Consider the following 18,715-nt stretch of genomic DNA (forward strand, 5'->3'; position numbering starts at 1 on the left):
CTACCTGTTTTACTCGATCCATGGGTCCGTTCTCTCTCTTTCTTTCTCGGTTTTCTTCTTTTTTTCTCTTAGTACTGTGCACGGTGTCACAGCAGTAGGACGGTGTCTCCGATCGTGGTAGTGATTCTTCGGTAAAGGGCAACGACTCGCCAAGTGAAAATAATGTCTCCTTATGCACATCGAATGGAGTCGCGGTGAACAGTGCGTACTACGGTTCGTTTGAAGGTTTAACACGGATATTCCAGTGAGAAGAAACGCGGATAAGTTGTAACGATCAGGTTGGAAATGCATCGAAGGAGAATTTAAGAAGGAGCAATGGAGGACGAGCCACGGGATACCTGTTTCGGGGCAGGAAGCGTGGCAGGGGCTGTGATCGGTACTTTCCTTACGACAATTCTCCTGCTGCTCGTTGCTGCGCTCCTTTACAAACAGTGGCGTAGACACAAGGGTGAGATCTGAAATTCATTTCTATGTTTTTTTTTTTCAAAATCCTAACTACCGGCAAGCTGTGCGTTGAAGCCCGCAAATGACAGATCGTTGTGGTTTACGTCCGCGGTCCTGTTCGCTCGAGCGCGCTCTAGTTGTCGTGCTCGAGCTTATTCGTAAACGTTGCGACAACTAAGTAGTTTATTCCTTTCGAAGAATGACTGATATTTTATCATCGAGGGCAACGATTTGTCACGTTTACCGACTAATTGTCATGCTTTACCGGCACAGAGCATATATGTAAACTCGATGGAATATCTTGCACAACAAATTGGAATTTATTCCTACGCGTTCTTTACTTGTCTGCAACATTTCTGGAGAGACATCGATGCAACCTCCGCCCCAACACGAGACACAATAAATTAATCATGTATTTTTCAAGCGAACGATTGAAAGTCGATGAATAACTATGTAATTATGTAACAAATCAGCATGTACCAATGAATGGAGTTTATCGGCCGAAACATCCTGTTACTCAAAATGGCACGTTCTATCGAGGATGCGAGAGAGGAGCGTAACGAATGTTGAACTGCAAGATTTTTGAAGGAACCGTTAGTCAAATCATCGCGGATACATTAGATACAGCGATGCAAGCGTCTGCATGATGTTGACGTGTTAAGAAAAATGTAACGCTCGTTATCGTCTCGTACAAGCTCGTCAGCGTGCGTTGCACGTTAATCCTTTTCGCTATTGCGTCGCAATTGATGCGTATATCCACACGCAAAAGGTAGACCTTGGAGTGCCACTCGAGAAACACGATGGGACACGAAAGTCTCTTGCACGGTACATTGGAATCGCTATTTGTAGAATGATGTTTACGGCCTACAACATCGAATATTTCTTACGGAAAAATGCATTCCGTTGTGTTGGGCCAGCTTTTATAAACAGAGGGCCCCAACTCTAATTATAATGAAATCTTTCGAAAATGTAACAGGATTCTTTTTATTTACAAATTACCCTCTATATAAGGGCAGATGCTTGGAAGTTTTGAAATTTTTGCGTCATTTAGAGATAAATTATGTAAATTGTTTTCTCAGAAGTGTTGTAACATTCATGCTTTCTACCACGAAGGTTAGAAAGAATTCAAATACAGTCTTTCCACAAACTTTCTTTTTTATTTATTTTGTTTATTTATAAAATTAAAAATAATTTTTTTATAAGTACAGCCGAAATGTCAAATTCAGTTATTAATACAAGTTTTGGGATGATACCTGTCATAAAACATTTGAAACAAATTAATAATTTACATTTCTGTTTTTATTTTTGTTTTAAAATTTATATTTCTACTAAATTTTGTCAATAAACATTAAAAATCACACCTGGATGATACCTTCTGTCATTAGAACTAAGGTCTTTAGGGTTTGATATCATCTAACTGGAAACATAACCTCAAAATCTATTTTTCGGAAAGCTACATTTTCAGTTTAGCTTAATTTATAGTTATACCAATTCGATTTTTATATCCTATACAAGCAATATGGTCTTACAAATAAGTTAAAAAATTTGATAATTTAATTATTAATATTTAATTCAATTAATTTTTGCAAAATCTAAAAGCGTCTGAGCACGGGGCCCAGGGCCCGGGGCCCGGGGCAAGTGACCCGTCTGCCCGGTGCTAGATGCGGCTCTGGTTGTCATTGCGTTGCTTCGTTGGAATGTGACGCATGTGGAACCAGAATAGGCCATATACTTCTATTTTTTTTTCTTTTTTTTAATTAAAAACTTGGAAGATTGTTTTTTTCTTTGCATGAGCTTAAACACCGATAATAGCAAGCAATGGTTATATAATTACGGTCGTACCCGTTTAGCAGAAATTTAAATTGCAGATGTACGATGTAAATTTTGTTATGAGTTCTGTACGATTACTAATAGGAATTGGAATGAAAAATTATTTTTAAATATGTTTGATTTTAAAATAATTTCGCGTTACATGTGTCTAATCGATTCAAATTTTATATTTATACACCGTGACATATAATAAATACATAGTGGAAGCTTTGACTTGGATTATGTAATAACCTGTAACAATTTTTACAAATGAAAACTCGTTCAACAAATAATCTTTACTTCTGCTTAGTAAAATAGTATTAAATGTTCAGCCATAGAATTAGTTACTGTGTTGCATAATCAATATTATCTAACTGACTAGTCTTCCTTTGTTTTTAATTTGTAACTGGTAAGGTGGGACCTATTAGGCCCAAGCAATTTTTAATTATTTTTTGAAATTGTAATTCCGCTGGTTTTTAAATAAAGCAATAGAGTAATATATTGGAAAATAATTTTTTTAAAAACTTCTTAAAAATAAAAGACACATAAAATATACATCATTTTATATTCTAAATAACAATAATTTATTTATGTCTTGGACAAAATTTGTTATATTAGGTGTACAAATTAATTTAGTGTTTCAAGAAAAAAGAAATTGAAGATTTATCTTGTTTCACGTTTTTCAGATGCATAAAAGCGTGGGAAAATATTTAAATTCGAAATCATAATTGATAAGAGGCAGCTTATAAAAAGAAACTTTGTTTTTAAAATAACCTTAACCTCTAAACATAACCTTATTAAACCTTTACCCACTCAATATCATTGTATAATAGTATCATGTAATTATATCCGTTGAAAATGATGTTACTCGGTGGATCAAGTTACCTTATACCGGATAAATGTAACCTGAGATAATCAACTCTCAGATAATAGGGATTCTATTGTAATTGAAAACATTTAATACAAACAGTAATTAACGCTAGAAAGGTTAAAGGTAGAATTCGCAGAATCCACCAATTAAAAAATATTGATAATATATTATTTCTATCATCTTCAAAATTTTCAAAAAATTATTTATTAACACTTACGTTTTTAAAATTAATACTGAAGGTGTAATCTTGTTTTGGTAAATATATTATATAAAAATAAGAATTGTGAATTTTTTGTATTACCTATTTAGTGTACTTATTTGTCTTAACACGTACGTGTAGTGTACGATAAGTAGGTAATCGCTATGTGCCACAGCGGTTAAACGTAGGCAATAGAATACGCGATATCGCGTGATCGGACATTTAGCACCGGCTATGTAGCACGTGATATCGCGTGATCAGATATTTAGCATTGATTATTGATCAAATTAGTTAATTAAATACTTATTTGCATGAACTTTTGTTTCTAATACAAAAAATCGTGCTTGTTCTTTTATATAATCAGTATTTCGAAATGTCACTATTACGTACCACGAGGTTTTCGTTAATTGACATAAGTTGTTATCTCGTGAAATAGAAAATAGATAATAGGAAGTAAATATTACAACGATAAGGAAATAACACTGGTACAGTATCCAGGTGCTTAGAATGAATGAGTGAAGTAAATGTGTTAAAAATAATCATTATCATAATCATTATCATAAATAATTATACGAAATATTTAAAAAATTAAATGACGATATCCTTACTAATTATTTTTTATGACCACACTCATTGTAGCAATTAACGTATTAAAATTAATTAAAATGTTACTGTAAAAAGATAAACAATTATTTACACTCAAAATGTAATATTGAATACACTTTGGAATTAATATTGAAATGCATATTTCTTGGGATGGGTGCTAAAACATATCACATGTACATATATATGAATATGCTAAACAGACTAAATAAGTATAAATTCGTATGATGATATCACCATTTGCACGATATAAATTACAGGTGAAGAAAAATAACACGTCTGAAATATTAGTTTCAGATTAGATTATTTTTCTTAAAGTTTCAAAAAATTTAAAATTTCATATAATTAAAATACAGAATAGTTAATTTATGTAGTAAAATGTTACACTAGTGTTAACACGAAAATCTCCGTGTTCTTTCCATCATTTTGGATTTAAACTTTCTTAACACTTATTAACATTCGTCTGCGCATAATAAATGAACTTAAATGGGCACAAGTAAGCGGAATCAGACGATTCAAGCAGTAACTAGCATAAACGAACCACAAGGATTTCAAATAAGCATGAATAACTATGAAAAGTGTTATTAACCATGTTAAATTATTTTTAGGTATTACACTTTAACACTTCGTTACATCACTTTTTCAGTGCGTTGAAATAAATGAAATATTGTAGATATTCTTTAAATGGAAATTAACTTATAATTCATGTATTTACATGTATTATTTATGAAATAATTTTATTGTTTAGCGAGTAGTATAATTATTTTAAATTTAAAAATTAAAAATGTTCACGTTTTAATTAATGTAATAACAGCGAATAAATATTTTCAGGAAAACACTTGGTACTGGTGACAGACCCAGAAATCGTCGAGGAGGCATATGCGTTCGACAATCCTTGTTTCAAGGATGTCACAACATCTCCAACTAACCGAACACGAGAAGGGGCGATATCTATGGCATCTGGGGATACCCCAGGTAAAGATTCTGCACGATGGTCTACTTCTTGGACATCCTTGGGACTTGGTTCAACTAACCGCAATGATAAGCGAAAAACTCTCGACGATTCCTGTCTCGGAGTAAGTCCTTTCTCATTGTTCTTTTTTGAAATTTTATACAATTCTGAAATTATCATATGTATTAATACTTGTAGATTATTGCCCGGTTTCTTTAGACCCAGGTCTTACAAATCTAACATTTATTTAATTATAATTTTTACTTTGTATAGGTGATCTTGGATACCTGTTTCAAATACAGAAAGATTAATCATTGATATTAAGAAGTAACAGCTGACTTGGCTTATGATAGATTTGTTTAAAGATTAAAGACTTATTATAAGAATCTGATATTTAAAGAAAAAATTAATAAAATACAATTAATGATAAAATATACAGGAAAAATAGAGATTCGAGTGTTATAAAAAAGTCAGGGGAAAAAATTGATTTCTGAGTTTGAAAAAATCTACCAACACTCGTGCGGGTGTTAAGTACGTGTGAACTTTACAGAAATGTTTTCCTTAAAAGAAATCCCCAATGATTATAAATTATACGTTTCAACATTCAAAACGCACCGTGTATTGTTCACGACCAAATTTGGTTGCATGAACAGTTAAGCTAGCCATTTGTGATACGTGTCCTTATGTTTCTTGACGAAGAGGAAGTCCACAGTGTATGAGTCGAATTATAAAGTTTCATTTCGAAAATATTTATTTCGTTCAATATAATATTTTTAGTTAGTGTAGTATAGTATCAGTATTAGTAGAATAAGAAAGAGCATAGTATTGGCATTGGTAAAGTACTAATACTAATACTAATACTATATTATTAATTAATAATTTTTTTGTGCAGCCAAAAGCTACAAGAATCAGCGAAGTTAACTTGAAAAGCCGAGATTTCACAGGACTGGGATTTAATATTTGTGGTAATATGAGAGAAGGAATTTTCGTTAAAGACCTCCTACATCGTGGACCTGCATCGGAATCTGGGAAAATACATCCTGGTTAGTAATTACTATGTTAATTCCATTTAACTGTATTACAATCAATCTCTTATTTTTCTTTTTTTTATGTATTCATCAGTACTATACAGCATAACGTAAAAAGAAACTGTAATTTGTATATTTACAGGTGACCGCATAGCCAGTGTGAAAATCAGTTTTCGAAATATGGTGTACGAAGACGCCTTAACGATCTTAAGTTACGCTTCGCCATATGACGTAAAGCTTGAAGTAGAAAGCGGTGGGATTGGATCAAAACCGACCACTCTTTTGAAGAAAAGCGTTGGTCCAAGCGCAGCAAGAATTTGCCACCCTTTGTATAGAAGTCAATCAATCCCAGAACTCTCCCAATCAAAGAGCGTTGCAAAAAGATTATTCATAGTAGACCCAAACGAATCCATCAGTTCCAATTACTCAACTATGAATTCAACTTTAAAATCTTCAAAATCTACGCCTGGCAAACAACCATTTGAGAAACGGCACGAAGAGTCAAAGAGTAATCACCATAAATTTGGTATTAAGGTTCTACCTGCTCTGGACGGAACTGTTCATCGCATTGAAAATCAAAATGAGCATAATACAAACCTAGAAAGAAGACACTCAAAGAAATTAGACAAAGAAAAATATTTATCCAACACAAGTAAAAGTGATAAAAAGGAAGAAGCTCAACGACAACAAAATTCCCAAGTATTAAGTAGACCCAAGGAGAAAACGGATCTTTTTGATATGTGCAGTGTAGACACTTTAGATAAAGGTAAAAAAAGTGGAGATGCTACAATTCATATTCCACAGGAAGTACCTGCGGAAGTGCATAATGCAGCCATGGCTGCTCGAAGGAACAGAAAAAACAGCTCTGAACTGTTGAATGCTCAAAAAGACATTGAGTCAGTAGAAACTGAAGATTCAAAGAATCAGCAGAAGAATAAAAGAAAAGCTCCACCACCTCCAACGAGCAATTTGGAGGCTGAACAAATTACAGTGAAGAAGGATTCTGTTATGAAGAAAGAGTATGAAATTAATAGCATCAGCGATTTTACAGAATCTTTATCAGATTATGTAAACAAAGTACGTGAAAATACAGAAACACATGGAGAACAAAAAATGGAGACCTTGATAATCGATGGAAGACATTCTGAATCTGACACTGATAGTGAGATACAAAATAGCTTTACGACCATTGAATTAAATTCTACTAACATTACTATTCATCAGACACCTGTACCTGAGACGAACGATGACGAAGATGACGAAGATGATGTTTATAGAAAGGCGGCAAGTTTAGGAGATCTGTCCAAGTACGAATGCAAGACATCAGCAACTCTTGAAAGAGCACAAAGTCTTGACATGACGGACACAGGCACAAAAAAGCGCAAAGCACCACTTCCACCGGAAGATATCAATGAGTCTACAGAAGATCTAACTAAACTTGATCAAATGGACACCTTTGATAGACGGTTACTAAAAAAATCTAACGAATGGGGTACCCTAGAGAACGTTTGGCGTAAGAAACAAGACGGAGAAGAAAAATCAAAGAAATCAAGAATTAGAAAGAAAAGCAACGAACGACCCAAATCTTCTGTAGAAATTCAATTAAAAGATGACACCTCTGATGAAAAAAAAGACGATGAAACTAGCATTGAACTTTACAATCTTCCTCTAAGTAAACGACTTACAGAAGAATTTATTCATACCGAGAGAATGTTCAATCCAGATGAAGACAATTCATTGGCTAGAATTGTTAATGATGGTACTGTCATCAAAAGTCCTACTTTGGAAGAACTAGAATTACAGTTCAAACAGGAAGCATCCTTACCTGAAGACCTTAATAATGATAGTATACCAGTGGATCAACAGTTATCAGATGAAGATGATAAAGTAATAAATACAGAGTTCAGTAAAGTTTTGAAGCATTTTGAAATGTCTTCAGAGAAACCTTCAACCTTCCCAGAATCTTCTAAGAATGAATTATCGAATAGTAAAATTTCATATGTGGGTAAGAAAATGGTTGAGGAAGAACCTATGACAAAGGTTCACGTCACAAGAGTATGTCCTGCGTGCGAGGATAATGGAAATCGTCATGACAATTGTCAAAAAAAATCTTATTCTACAAAAAGGTCATCCACACCGATACCTTTGCAAGATTCAGACTCGACGAAAGGCAATAACGAGGAAGAATCAAACTCGATGTCCTACACTTCTGGTGCAACTTTGAAAGATGAGGAAAGATTGAAGTCCAGACGAGTGATCGAAATTTCCACCAATCAGAGAATAAATAGGGAGAACGATGAAGATGAGGACGAGTACGAGTTTGGTTCTGGTGTGACGATAAGCAATAAAAGTTTGTTCGATCGCGAGGACCGGCGTAATATAAATAATATCAGTGTGTCCAGTGGTGAGAACAGTGAGGACAGCGGGTTGGTTGGCGAGTCGATGGATTACAGTGCGCAGGACTTTGATCATCGACCTCCGTTACCTAGCACACCGATGCCGCAAAAGATGACTTACATCACGGAAATCAAACTCTCTGCTAATGGTGGAAAGCTACAAGAGGATGGGAACGACGAAACGAAAGAAAGTAAAGAGAACAGGTTGGCGCAGAATGAATTGAAAACGGTTTCAAACGGTAAGGCTGCTTCTAAGAAGCCTCCTGTTCCTCCTAGGCGAACCGACATTATGAAATCCAATAAAAAAGGAAATGTTGAGAAACAAGTTATTTATGTTTCTGAATATAAATCAAACGAAGCTAAAGAATCAGATGGTTCAGACGTGAGTCAAGAGATCAAACAATCAGATGCTAGCCCACAAAAACATGATCAGTGGACGCATTTAGAGGAAAAACAACAGAATCGATGAGAATGATCTACCAGTGAATTAGAAGTAATCAGTAATGCTTTCAGATATTTAATGTATGATTCTTTAATGCATCTTTTTACCACTGGAATAACGATGAGTGTCATAAAATGAGTAAGTTTAATTATGACAAACTATTAAGTTGTTGCATACTAAATGGTTCATTTTAAGATATTCCAGATGCATTGGTGTAACATAACTAGAATTTTAGAATTGTAGAATGTTGGGATTCTAGAATTTTAGGAGCTTCAAATTCAATAATTTTGGTATTTTAGAATTTAGCTCTATCTAGTTACACCAATGTTCAGGTGTAAGCCATGTTCAATATGAAAACATTACCAGTACAGGAATAAAATATTTCTTATATTCTGAATATTTGCTAATGGATAATACTAACGTAAGCTATAAAGCTGTTTATATGTAGTATTTTTCATTAAATTTTAAACTTAAGATTGATATGCCAGTAACAAAATTATCTACTTTTTCGATGTTTCAAAATTGGTCATATGCAACAACTTAATACAAATCAATATCATATTGTTCATCATTAACTGTAAAGAAATCTTCAAGGAAAAGAATATTAGAACCAGCAATAGAAATTTTAATATTATGAAATTAAAGAACAATTATAACATACTGTACTTAACTTTTGTCGCATGGATGAAGCAGATGTCGATCGCTATTTGTATTATGCTCAGCTTGAATAGATCTGCTCTTAAACTAGTCGAAAGAAAAAAAAACAAATTTTATTTAGTATCTTCACTGATTCTCTGAAAAGACTGGCTCTTGTTTAAAAACACGTTTTGTTCAATCTTTTGATAAAGGTGTTTGTTGTTGTAAGTAAAGTGTATTTATTTTACAACGTTCTTCTTGTTTTAAAAATTGTTACAATTAGAATCTTGTATTATATATGTGACTTGCATCTTTATAAGGTAGTGCAGTATTAGAAAGTATCATACATATCAAGAATCATACATTTACAACAGTGTTTTTAATATTAAATAAACACTGAATTTAATTGTACATATAGTATCAAGTAGAGTAGGCTTTTTTAGAGAAAATGGCAATATAGGAAAAGTAAGAATTCTTAGAATCTTAAATTTTACGATATTAATATTAAAAGTGATTTAAAAATAAAATAATATAATGTTTAATTAATAAATATCTATATATATGTATATGGGGCCTCCTCCTTTACATCGTTATTTTCCACGAGGAAGCTTACTCTGCTTGATACACTGTACAAGGTGTATCAAAAATGATAAATTTTCTATGCCAAAACAAATCTGCCGCTTCGGTACAAATGAATTCCGTAGCATCATATTTAAGCTTTACAATTAGACAATTGAGCGGGAAATTAATTACTTAACCACAAATTCACACAAATAAAGATACAAAGCAAGTATTATCTAACAGTAAAGATTGTTTATATTAATATTTATTACATTACAAGAAGAATCAAGAGTTAATAACATTTTGAATGTTTTATTTTTATGACGTCTATAAGCAAATTAATAATAATTATCTATATTATAAACTGAAAGTGCAATGGTGTTAAATAAATTAAATGGTTTAATTCATATGTTTAATCTTAAAAGGAAATCGAAATCAAAGCATATATTTCATTGCAATCAAAATTAGCGTATTGTACATATTAAAAAATTAATATTAACGATTATTGACGATGTTATATGATTCTTGGTATTACGTGATACTCAAACAACTTGATCGACACCAACTCAGTGCGAGATAAAAGGGTGTACAAAAGTTATTCAAATTGTTTGAAATTTTGTTGTGTTGCTCATTAATGAAAAGTTGACAGTGACAGAGTAACATGGGGAAAAGTAAAATATGAAATGATGCTATAAAATGTTGTCGCATCGTATAAAATATTGTAAAATATTTGAATCGTTTTATTAACATACTCACTATATTTATATAAGATGTGAGTAAATAATTAATGACATAACTTTTAACTTCTTATAAGGTAACAGGGAACATTAATAAAATGAACATATTAATAAACACTTGAAATATGTCAAAGTCATAATTAAAATTAAAATATGTGTTTTTGGATAATACGTAATTTTTGGACATCCTATATAAAATATAATATACATATTATGAAACCGTTTTATCATAAATAATTTTGAAAAAGATAAATACAAGTGCCAAATAACATTTTGTAATTCTTATATAGATTTTAAAATTATTTTATATGTTAAAAAGTAACAGGCAAAATTTTTATTAATATAGGTGCATTTTATAGGAAAGGGGATACACAATTTTTTGCTCTATTGAGTATTCTATTAGATTTTCTATATTAGAAAATAAAGAATAACATATGTTTACCTTTTTAATAGTATGTTATATTTCTTAATGAAATGCTTTTAGAATAGAAATGTTATAATTATAATCTAATAAAAAATGTTTATCTGTTTTCTATATCTTCTTTTCTATCAAACATTAACATGCAGAAAATTAACAATATTTTAAAAGGGAAAATAAGAAAAACAAGAAAAATATCTTTACCTCATGTTACTCTCTGTACTAATAATTCATTGTTAAAGAATCCAATAAAAATAATGTATATGTATACCGCAGTTCACCAGAGTCCATAACTGCGAAAAGACCAGTTTTCGTTCTTCGCGCTTCTCCAGTGCGCATCTTGGCCCTGATTGGCGATACTCCCAAATGAAGTGGAAAGCGATTAGCAGAGAGCTCGCTGCGTTCCCCCACCATCTCCCAACCTGCGCGTCGCACTTATGGACTCTGGTGAACTGCGGTATATGTAGGATGTTTTCTAACATCTGGGAATTACTTTAATAATAGAGAAAGGATACAAAATCCATGATAAATGTTTCTATAGATTGTGGACATTTATGAATTTATGACTAAAATATGAATGTAGTTGTATAAATCTTAATTTTAAATTTTAGAATTTTAGAATCTCAGAATTGTGAAATTTGGCTGATTTGAACTTCTGGGCAATCTTTTTATGGCAGACGTTTACTAAGAAAACGTTTGAGAAGTCTATGTACCAAATGCATCTCTGCCATTTTCTCATTTGAAAATTATTCTCATTTCTCATTTTCTCATAATTATATCAAATGTCCTTCATTATCTATAGAAATGAGTACCACATGTTATGAAGCACCCTATACAATTATAAATTTTCCCGCATTTCATTGATATATTTTTAAGGAATTAAAGATTCTGTACATGTATTTCGCATTATTGAATCCGTCCGTTATATTCTTATTATTAGTAGAATAAATTTTTATCGAGGAAAAATGCTGAAAAATAACGAAACGTTAAATTATACGTGTGTATATAGGATAATTTCAAAATAGGTTATCGAATTTTGAGAGAACATTCCGTTTACTTAGAGCTGGTTTCTTTCGAAAAAAATGAATCTTAATATTTTATCTCAAAAAAAAATTTGTTTAATGTAATAATTATACAATCAAAATTACTAATAGAGAGTGCAAATGAAATATCTATTTCATTATGTTTTCATCGATGTTTAAAATGAAAAAATAACGAAATACATAATTTTATGCATTCAAATTGTTACATTACAAAAGACTAAAATGTTATGTCAAATTGTTGTTTCTTGTAATAAAATTGTAAGAAAGTTCCAGTTAATCAACAGGATAGAATATTAAAATGGGTGCTCTTCCTAGTCCTTTTTTCTTTCGATAACTTATTTTAGAAACACCCTGTGTGCATTTCGTCTATTCGTAAGGCTGTGTGCACAGTTCAATATAATTGTTAAAGAAGAAAAAAGAAATGAATATTTGTATAAGTTATATAAATAGTTATATCATCCAATTTTACAACAAAAAAATCACGTAAACAATAAGAATTGCTATTTTGATATTCTATAGATTGTTATTAGCAACGAAAATTATATTCTAAAATTGATTTATAAATAAATTTACAGTTATGTAAATACTATAATGCATATAATTAGAATAAGTCATTTTATTAATCATAAATTTTTAAAGAATTCAAGTGCAATTTCATTAATTAAAACATATACGTGTGTACATTTTCAGAACAGAAAAATGTACGATTTAAAATGTTTTTCATTGTAAATAGAGGCCAGTTACAAATATATTTTACTTATAAATGATTTAGTTCCAAGAGGATTATGGAAAAGAAATTTATTTTAAACTGAAAACTTTCTTAAACTGTTTAACACTACTAAACACTTAAGTAACATTTTTAAATTCTAATAAATTTTAGTAATTAAGCAAAAATAGGATTTAATATACATCCAAATGATATGTAACATGTATGTTTGGGTTGTGTATTTAAATGTTACGTGATTTTAAATTACACTTTATGAGAAAAAAAGAGCTCAATTCAATGCTTTAAAAATGTTAGAAATGTATTACAATAAGAGAATGTATTCAAAATAACATGTATAACAAATGTAAATCCTTAGTATTGTTCAGCCAGTGCGAAATCATTGACAATATATCTGAGGAAATTTCATACCAATCTATACATTGAATAATGTTGTATTAAACTTTTCAATTTATTTCTTTGTACATTATTATTTCTATCCACTTCATACTGTTCTGTATTGTTGATTTTTGTTGTATAATGGAGTGTACGATTTTATGGAAGTAATTAAATATAAAATATCATTATAAAATTTAAATAATTAACACTAAAAATTTAATAAAAATATACGTACATTTATACTAATCGAAATGAATATAATAATTAAGAATACAATACATATGTATTACGATCGGTTTTTGTACTTAAATTCATTTTTTTTTTATAAAATGAGAAAGTGTTTAAAATTTTGTTTTCTAATGTATGTATGTAAAATGTTGTAAATATATTTTATTAATACTCTCAATTTAAAGCATTTTAATCCTTTAATAATGTAGTTGAGCTTTATACTTTTATCTTTATTATTATATTCAAGTAGTTCAAATATTATTTAACACGTTGACTGCCACAGTAAAAAACCCATACGTATACATACAATTGGTTCATTTTCATAAAATGTAAGCTTTTACACTGGAACCTTGCATTATTAGTATAATACTAACGTTACTCAAAGTTTGCCCTCTTTTTTACTAATTATTTTTTGATGATATAAAATTTGTAGCATTGGTTATCAATGATCACCATGGGAATCAACTTGTTAATACAAACTATTCATCATTTTACATATTTACAGCTTTTATTTCACTAAATAAAAAAAAACTAATTTTCTTTTTAATTACATAAGGTAAATTCCTTTATGCATTTGTCCTTAATATTAACTAATTGAGGTCTTATAAATATTATAAGATGTATTCAGAAATAAATGTTCATCCTCTAAGTAGCAGACTGTTTATAATTCTTTGTACTCATTAATTTTTTACCACACATTGCACATATAGCTTTCTTATACGCACATGATTGACAATAATGTGATCCCACTTGATGTACTTTTTGTCTACATATTCTGCAAGTCTCAAACTTAGCAGTATATGGATTAAATCTTGCTTTTCCTGCAGAAAGAGCTTTATTTTCACCAACTTTACGTCCTCCGCTTTCCACCGTATTCCTAGCACCGCTTTTCCATGGATCTGGTGTGATTACCTTTCCCAGTTTTTTCTCACATTTTTCACAAACCATTCTGAATTAATAAATTTTAATCCTAGAACATAAAGGAATGGAACAGGAATAGAAACTTCAATTATTGTAAGTAATGTATTTCTTAATTTACCTTATAAATTTTATTCTCTAAGTCAAATACAATATAACTTTTTTTCATTAAATTTTTTATTACGAATAATAGTCGTAGTTAAATAACATATTAATTAAGAAAAACAAATAGCAAATAACTAACCTCTATTAAACGTCGCAATATCAAGAGCGAGGTATACTCCAGGAATATAGATAAAATATATTCTATATTTGTTAGTATACTATAGTTATTATTATTTCGATCCACGAAAGAACGTACTTAATTTGCGCAACTCGGCTAAGTTCAGAAAGCTCTTCCCTGCCTTATGTTACCCCTCTCTACTACCTTTATTCCGCTCGGTTGATCATATATACGGTGGACAAAAATATGTAAATAACAAGAAGAGAAATGGAGGAAGAATACAAAAAAATAGAAATATTATATATTCAATTTTTTAAGCTATTTGCATATAAAAATTAAGCATTAATTAAGTGCCTTAGCACTGAAATTAAAAGAAAAAACCAAGTTAATCACTTTGGCTTGTGAACGGTTTATATAAAAATATAGTAATGATCTACCGGAAAATTATTTGACAAACGAGTAACGGAAGTTGTTATAATTCAAGAATTGCAATAAAATTTAAAGAAATAGATTTGAAAGGAAGCGTTATACAACCGAAAACTTATTAAACTCAAAATTCACGATTTTTGTTCATTGGGTATATATGTTCAGCATTACGAACATTGTGAAGGCGCATGCGCGTTGATCTTGGTTACAACCAATCAAAGTTAATGTGCGCAGAATGAACAAAAACTCGTCGTTTGAAAAGTATGATCTTCGGTGAAACGAAGTAATATAGGTACGTTATTAGCAAATGGCGTTTTCCCAACTTTTTGACAAAAATAAGTGATATATATTTCTATGTACACAAAATATATGTTCTATTAAGGTTCTTTTATAATTATTGGAAATAAAATATCATGGTATGAAGTAAGATATTATATCCGTATGCTACATGTTTTTGAATAAAAATATTTATTAGCAAAGTAGACCTCAGAAACGGTGTAACGAAATTATGTCATTTACATTTACATAAATTTTTGTTAGTTTTTCATTTAAGTGAAAGTTAAGTTTTTCATTAGTTATAATTTGTATGCTTGTATGATTTTTAATAATTCTTATTACTTAAATATGTATTGTTCAATAACTGTTTTTAATTAAGACATATTTGCAAAACAAATCACAACCATAATCATTTTTCTTCTATTTAATGTATATTTTATGAGTTTTTTAGACATATTTTCAATTGTTTAGGAATCAATTATTCATTATCTATCCATAATTAAAATTTCTTGTGTGCTGAATTTTAATTTATAATAATTATAATACTTTATCCATTGTCGTAATTAAGTAAAGACCAAGATGAGCCTGGACCCCCATCCTTCTTTCAGAATGTGAATTGGCCCCCTACCCACATCTCATTAAACATTATTTAATATAACGAATCTCTTGTTTCCTAAGACTGATAGTTTTTATAACAGTTCTTTGCTTTAATACGTCTCTTAACGATCTAATCGAGGAAAAGCTTCGCAATTGTCTGGCATAAAGAATTTGACGCATTTAGAAGCTGGCGCTGACTTTCGGTAGCTTGATTAGAATCACACGATCAGCCCTCTAGACGAAAATAGTGAACAATGTTAGTGGCGGTGAAGGGGGTTGAAGGAAAATTCGACGCTAAGGGTGGTGTACAAGTGCGGGCGCCATCTAGTCCCTCAGTGCCTGACTATCCTCACGGAAGACCCGTGTTCTCGCGTTCTGATTACCAGATTATTGGCGACATTTCGTGTGACAATTTGATTCAGTGTTTCGTGTTATAACTAAAGTGACCAGTGCACGCTTCAGAACGGATACAAAAAGGTAATTTAGACGTAATAACCAAACATATTTTTCTGGCATACTTTGGTCGGGTGGCTGCCATCCTCGATGCCAGCACGCGTTAACGTGTTGGATCGATTCCTCTTTCTCACAAGTCGTGATACGATATGAAACTCCGATAAAAGGCTCGATTACATTATTTCACCTTTCTGTCCTAATCGAAACCTGTCTTTTCATGTATATTCATTCTGCGTGTAGTAAATTTGGGTGAAAAATGTACCACTTTGACGTTCAAAGAGGTCGACTCACCCTCGAAATCTCTGGACAGAAAGACGCTTACAGCCAAAGCCCTTATTCCATTTCTTTTTTCCTAAAATTTCTATTTGATTCGAATTTCCTATAATTTTTATAAGCTTACAATTGATTTAAGAGAAGAAAAAGAAGAATCTTGTACTTGTTCTATGAATCTGAATTAGACGTAAAATCATACGATCGATTCCTCTGTAGTTGAAAGGGATAAATTCGATCCTGTCCCTTAAAATATGAGTCAGACAGACGATACGTAGTTCTTATTCGGATAATGAGAATAAGGGCTTGTTATATTCATGATGCTGTAATTTTGAAATAGATTCAATTACAAATAGGTTCATGTACCATTTTCTTTACTTGATACAAATTGTATAAAATAAATGATTCTTTCTTTTTTTAATAATTTCGATAGTCTTTCGAATACATATTTATTTGAAAAATCAATCTTTCTGAAGGGTAGCATTGATAAAAGTAGAACATGTTTTTCAATTGTTGGTCCATGATCTTTGAAAAGTTAATATAATTTCGGCGTAATATAATACAAGCGTGTCAAAGTTAACTGCCAAATTTAACACAAAAAATATTAATAAATAATGCTATAAAAAAGGATTGGATTTTAAATAATAAATTACATCTCGATTCTATCAGCTGAGACTTATAGCTCAAACATACTATAAACGGAACATTTACGGAACTTTTGTTTTATCAATTTCTATTATTTTATTCAACTTTAGCATACCAATTGGAGAATTATTTTGACCCGGTATATGTACTGGGTTAAAATGACCCGATATTCGATGTATGAAGGTTAATTAACCTTTACTGACCTAATGTATGATTTAAAGTTTAAATTTAATCTTAACTTTCGCATGCCGAATGTAGGGTCATTTTGACCCAGTATAAAGTTAAAGTAGGTCAGAATTCGTCTGTATTTTCCATAGAAAAAAATTCCTTTCAAATCTGTACAAATTGTATAAAAATAATCTTTCAGTTCAAAATAGTTTCTCAACAAGCTACCAATAAAAAATAATAATTTATAAAAATAGTTACACCTCTTTGAAAAGCTTATGTAAACAATGAAATTACATACAAATATATAGAATAAAAATAACAAATTTTTTTATCTTAATTTTCATAATTTTGTTACAATACTCAAACTGTATCTATTTACATTAACATTCGAGTAATTCAATTTTCTACTACCTCATAGTTAAAGAAATACAGTGCTAACCTAAGTATATTTAGTATCATGCTAATATTATTACTTACTTATCAAATAATGTACAGAATTATTTACGGCATTTTTATTTATTTCGCCGTTGATGTACCAAAACTAAACATCTGGAAAGCGGAAAGCACGCATATTCGTGACACTATACCGTAAGCCTAAGTTACCAAAAGTGGGGAAATTTGGAATACTACATTATGGATGGTCCATATTATACTAGATCCCCGAAAGTTAGGCCATTAAAAGTTCACACGTGTATCTATAATCTATCGTGAAAGGGATTAAGCGAACGGGGAAATACATTTCACAGTTGTATGTACATTTATTAAATTATATTATTGCTCCTTTTTTCCGTTCGATGTAGCAGGAAATTGTTATTTTTGTCATAATTTTTAATCCGTTTTTTATTTTAAACTATGAATACTAATTATAAAACTGTTTAAAATTTTCAGACATCATTTTCTCCTAAATTTTTTTTCAATATAAAAAGAAATTATAAAAGCTATTGATTACATAAAATATGTGGCTGCTAAGTATTATTAAAGATTAATTAAGATTAAAAAACTTTTCTTGTATTTGGTTAATTAAATTTTATCTTAATATTTTGCAGTTAAGTAAGTATCTTGTAAATGTAAAAAAGTAAATGTAAAAAATAAAACTAAAAAGTGGGATTGGGGAAGAAGTAGGGAGAAAGCGAAGCAGGGAAGCGTTGATATACGCGGTATATGAGTTAGAATAATAAAGTATATAGATATTTTTCAAATTAATCACAAAGGAAAGCTGGTTCAATACAGTAACAAACTGTGCAACACTAAGGTAGACTTAAAATGTGCC

At 30.7% G+C, this 18,715-nt stretch overlaps 3 protein-coding genes across 13 annotated transcripts in view; 2 read left to right on the plus strand and 1 right to left on the minus strand.

The window, feature by feature from the left end:
* On the plus strand, nt 1-13,317 carry LOC117605462 (uncharacterized). The gene is made up of 4 exons (XM_034326836.2): nt 1-448; nt 4,758-5,002; nt 5,771-5,921; nt 6,049-13,317. Exons 1-4 carry the CDS (start codon nt 316-318, stop codon nt 8,769-8,771), a joined length of 3,252 nt encoding a protein of 1,083 aa, XP_034182727.2. The 5' UTR covers nt 1-315; the 3' UTR covers nt 8,772-13,317.
* Nucleotides 13,004-14,417, minus strand: LOC117605466 (cysteine-rich PDZ-binding protein). The gene has a single exon (XM_034326841.2). The coding sequence runs from the start codon at nt 14,415-14,417 to the stop codon at nt 14,115-14,117; it is 303 nt and encodes a 100-aa protein (XP_034182732.1). The 3' UTR covers nt 13,004-14,114.
* The window catches only part of LOC117605461 (uncharacterized), a 24,688-nt gene continuing 20,334 nt past the window's right edge, over nt 14,362-18,715 (plus strand). For 4 of the 11 annotated variants that reach the window (XM_034326834.2, XM_076687999.1, XM_076688005.1 and 1 more), the window contains exon 1: nt 15,432-15,452. In XM_034326834.2, the coding sequence (XP_034182725.2) occupies nt 15,450-15,452 (3 nt within the window). In that variant the 5' untranslated portion in view covers nt 15,432-15,449. Of the gene's footprint in view, nt 14,484-15,361; nt 15,453-16,011; nt 16,387-18,048; nt 18,698-18,715 lie in introns of those variants that run through there. The other 7 variants (XM_076688002.1, XM_076688007.1, XM_076688006.1 and 4 more) reach the window with 7 other exon arrangements.

The sequence above is a fragment of the Osmia lignaria genome, chromosome 3, assembly GCF_051020975.1.
Source record: "Osmia lignaria lignaria isolate PbOS001 chromosome 3, iyOsmLign1, whole genome shotgun sequence".
Taxonomy (NCBI): Eukaryota; Metazoa; Arthropoda; class Insecta; order Hymenoptera; family Megachilidae; genus Osmia; species Osmia lignaria.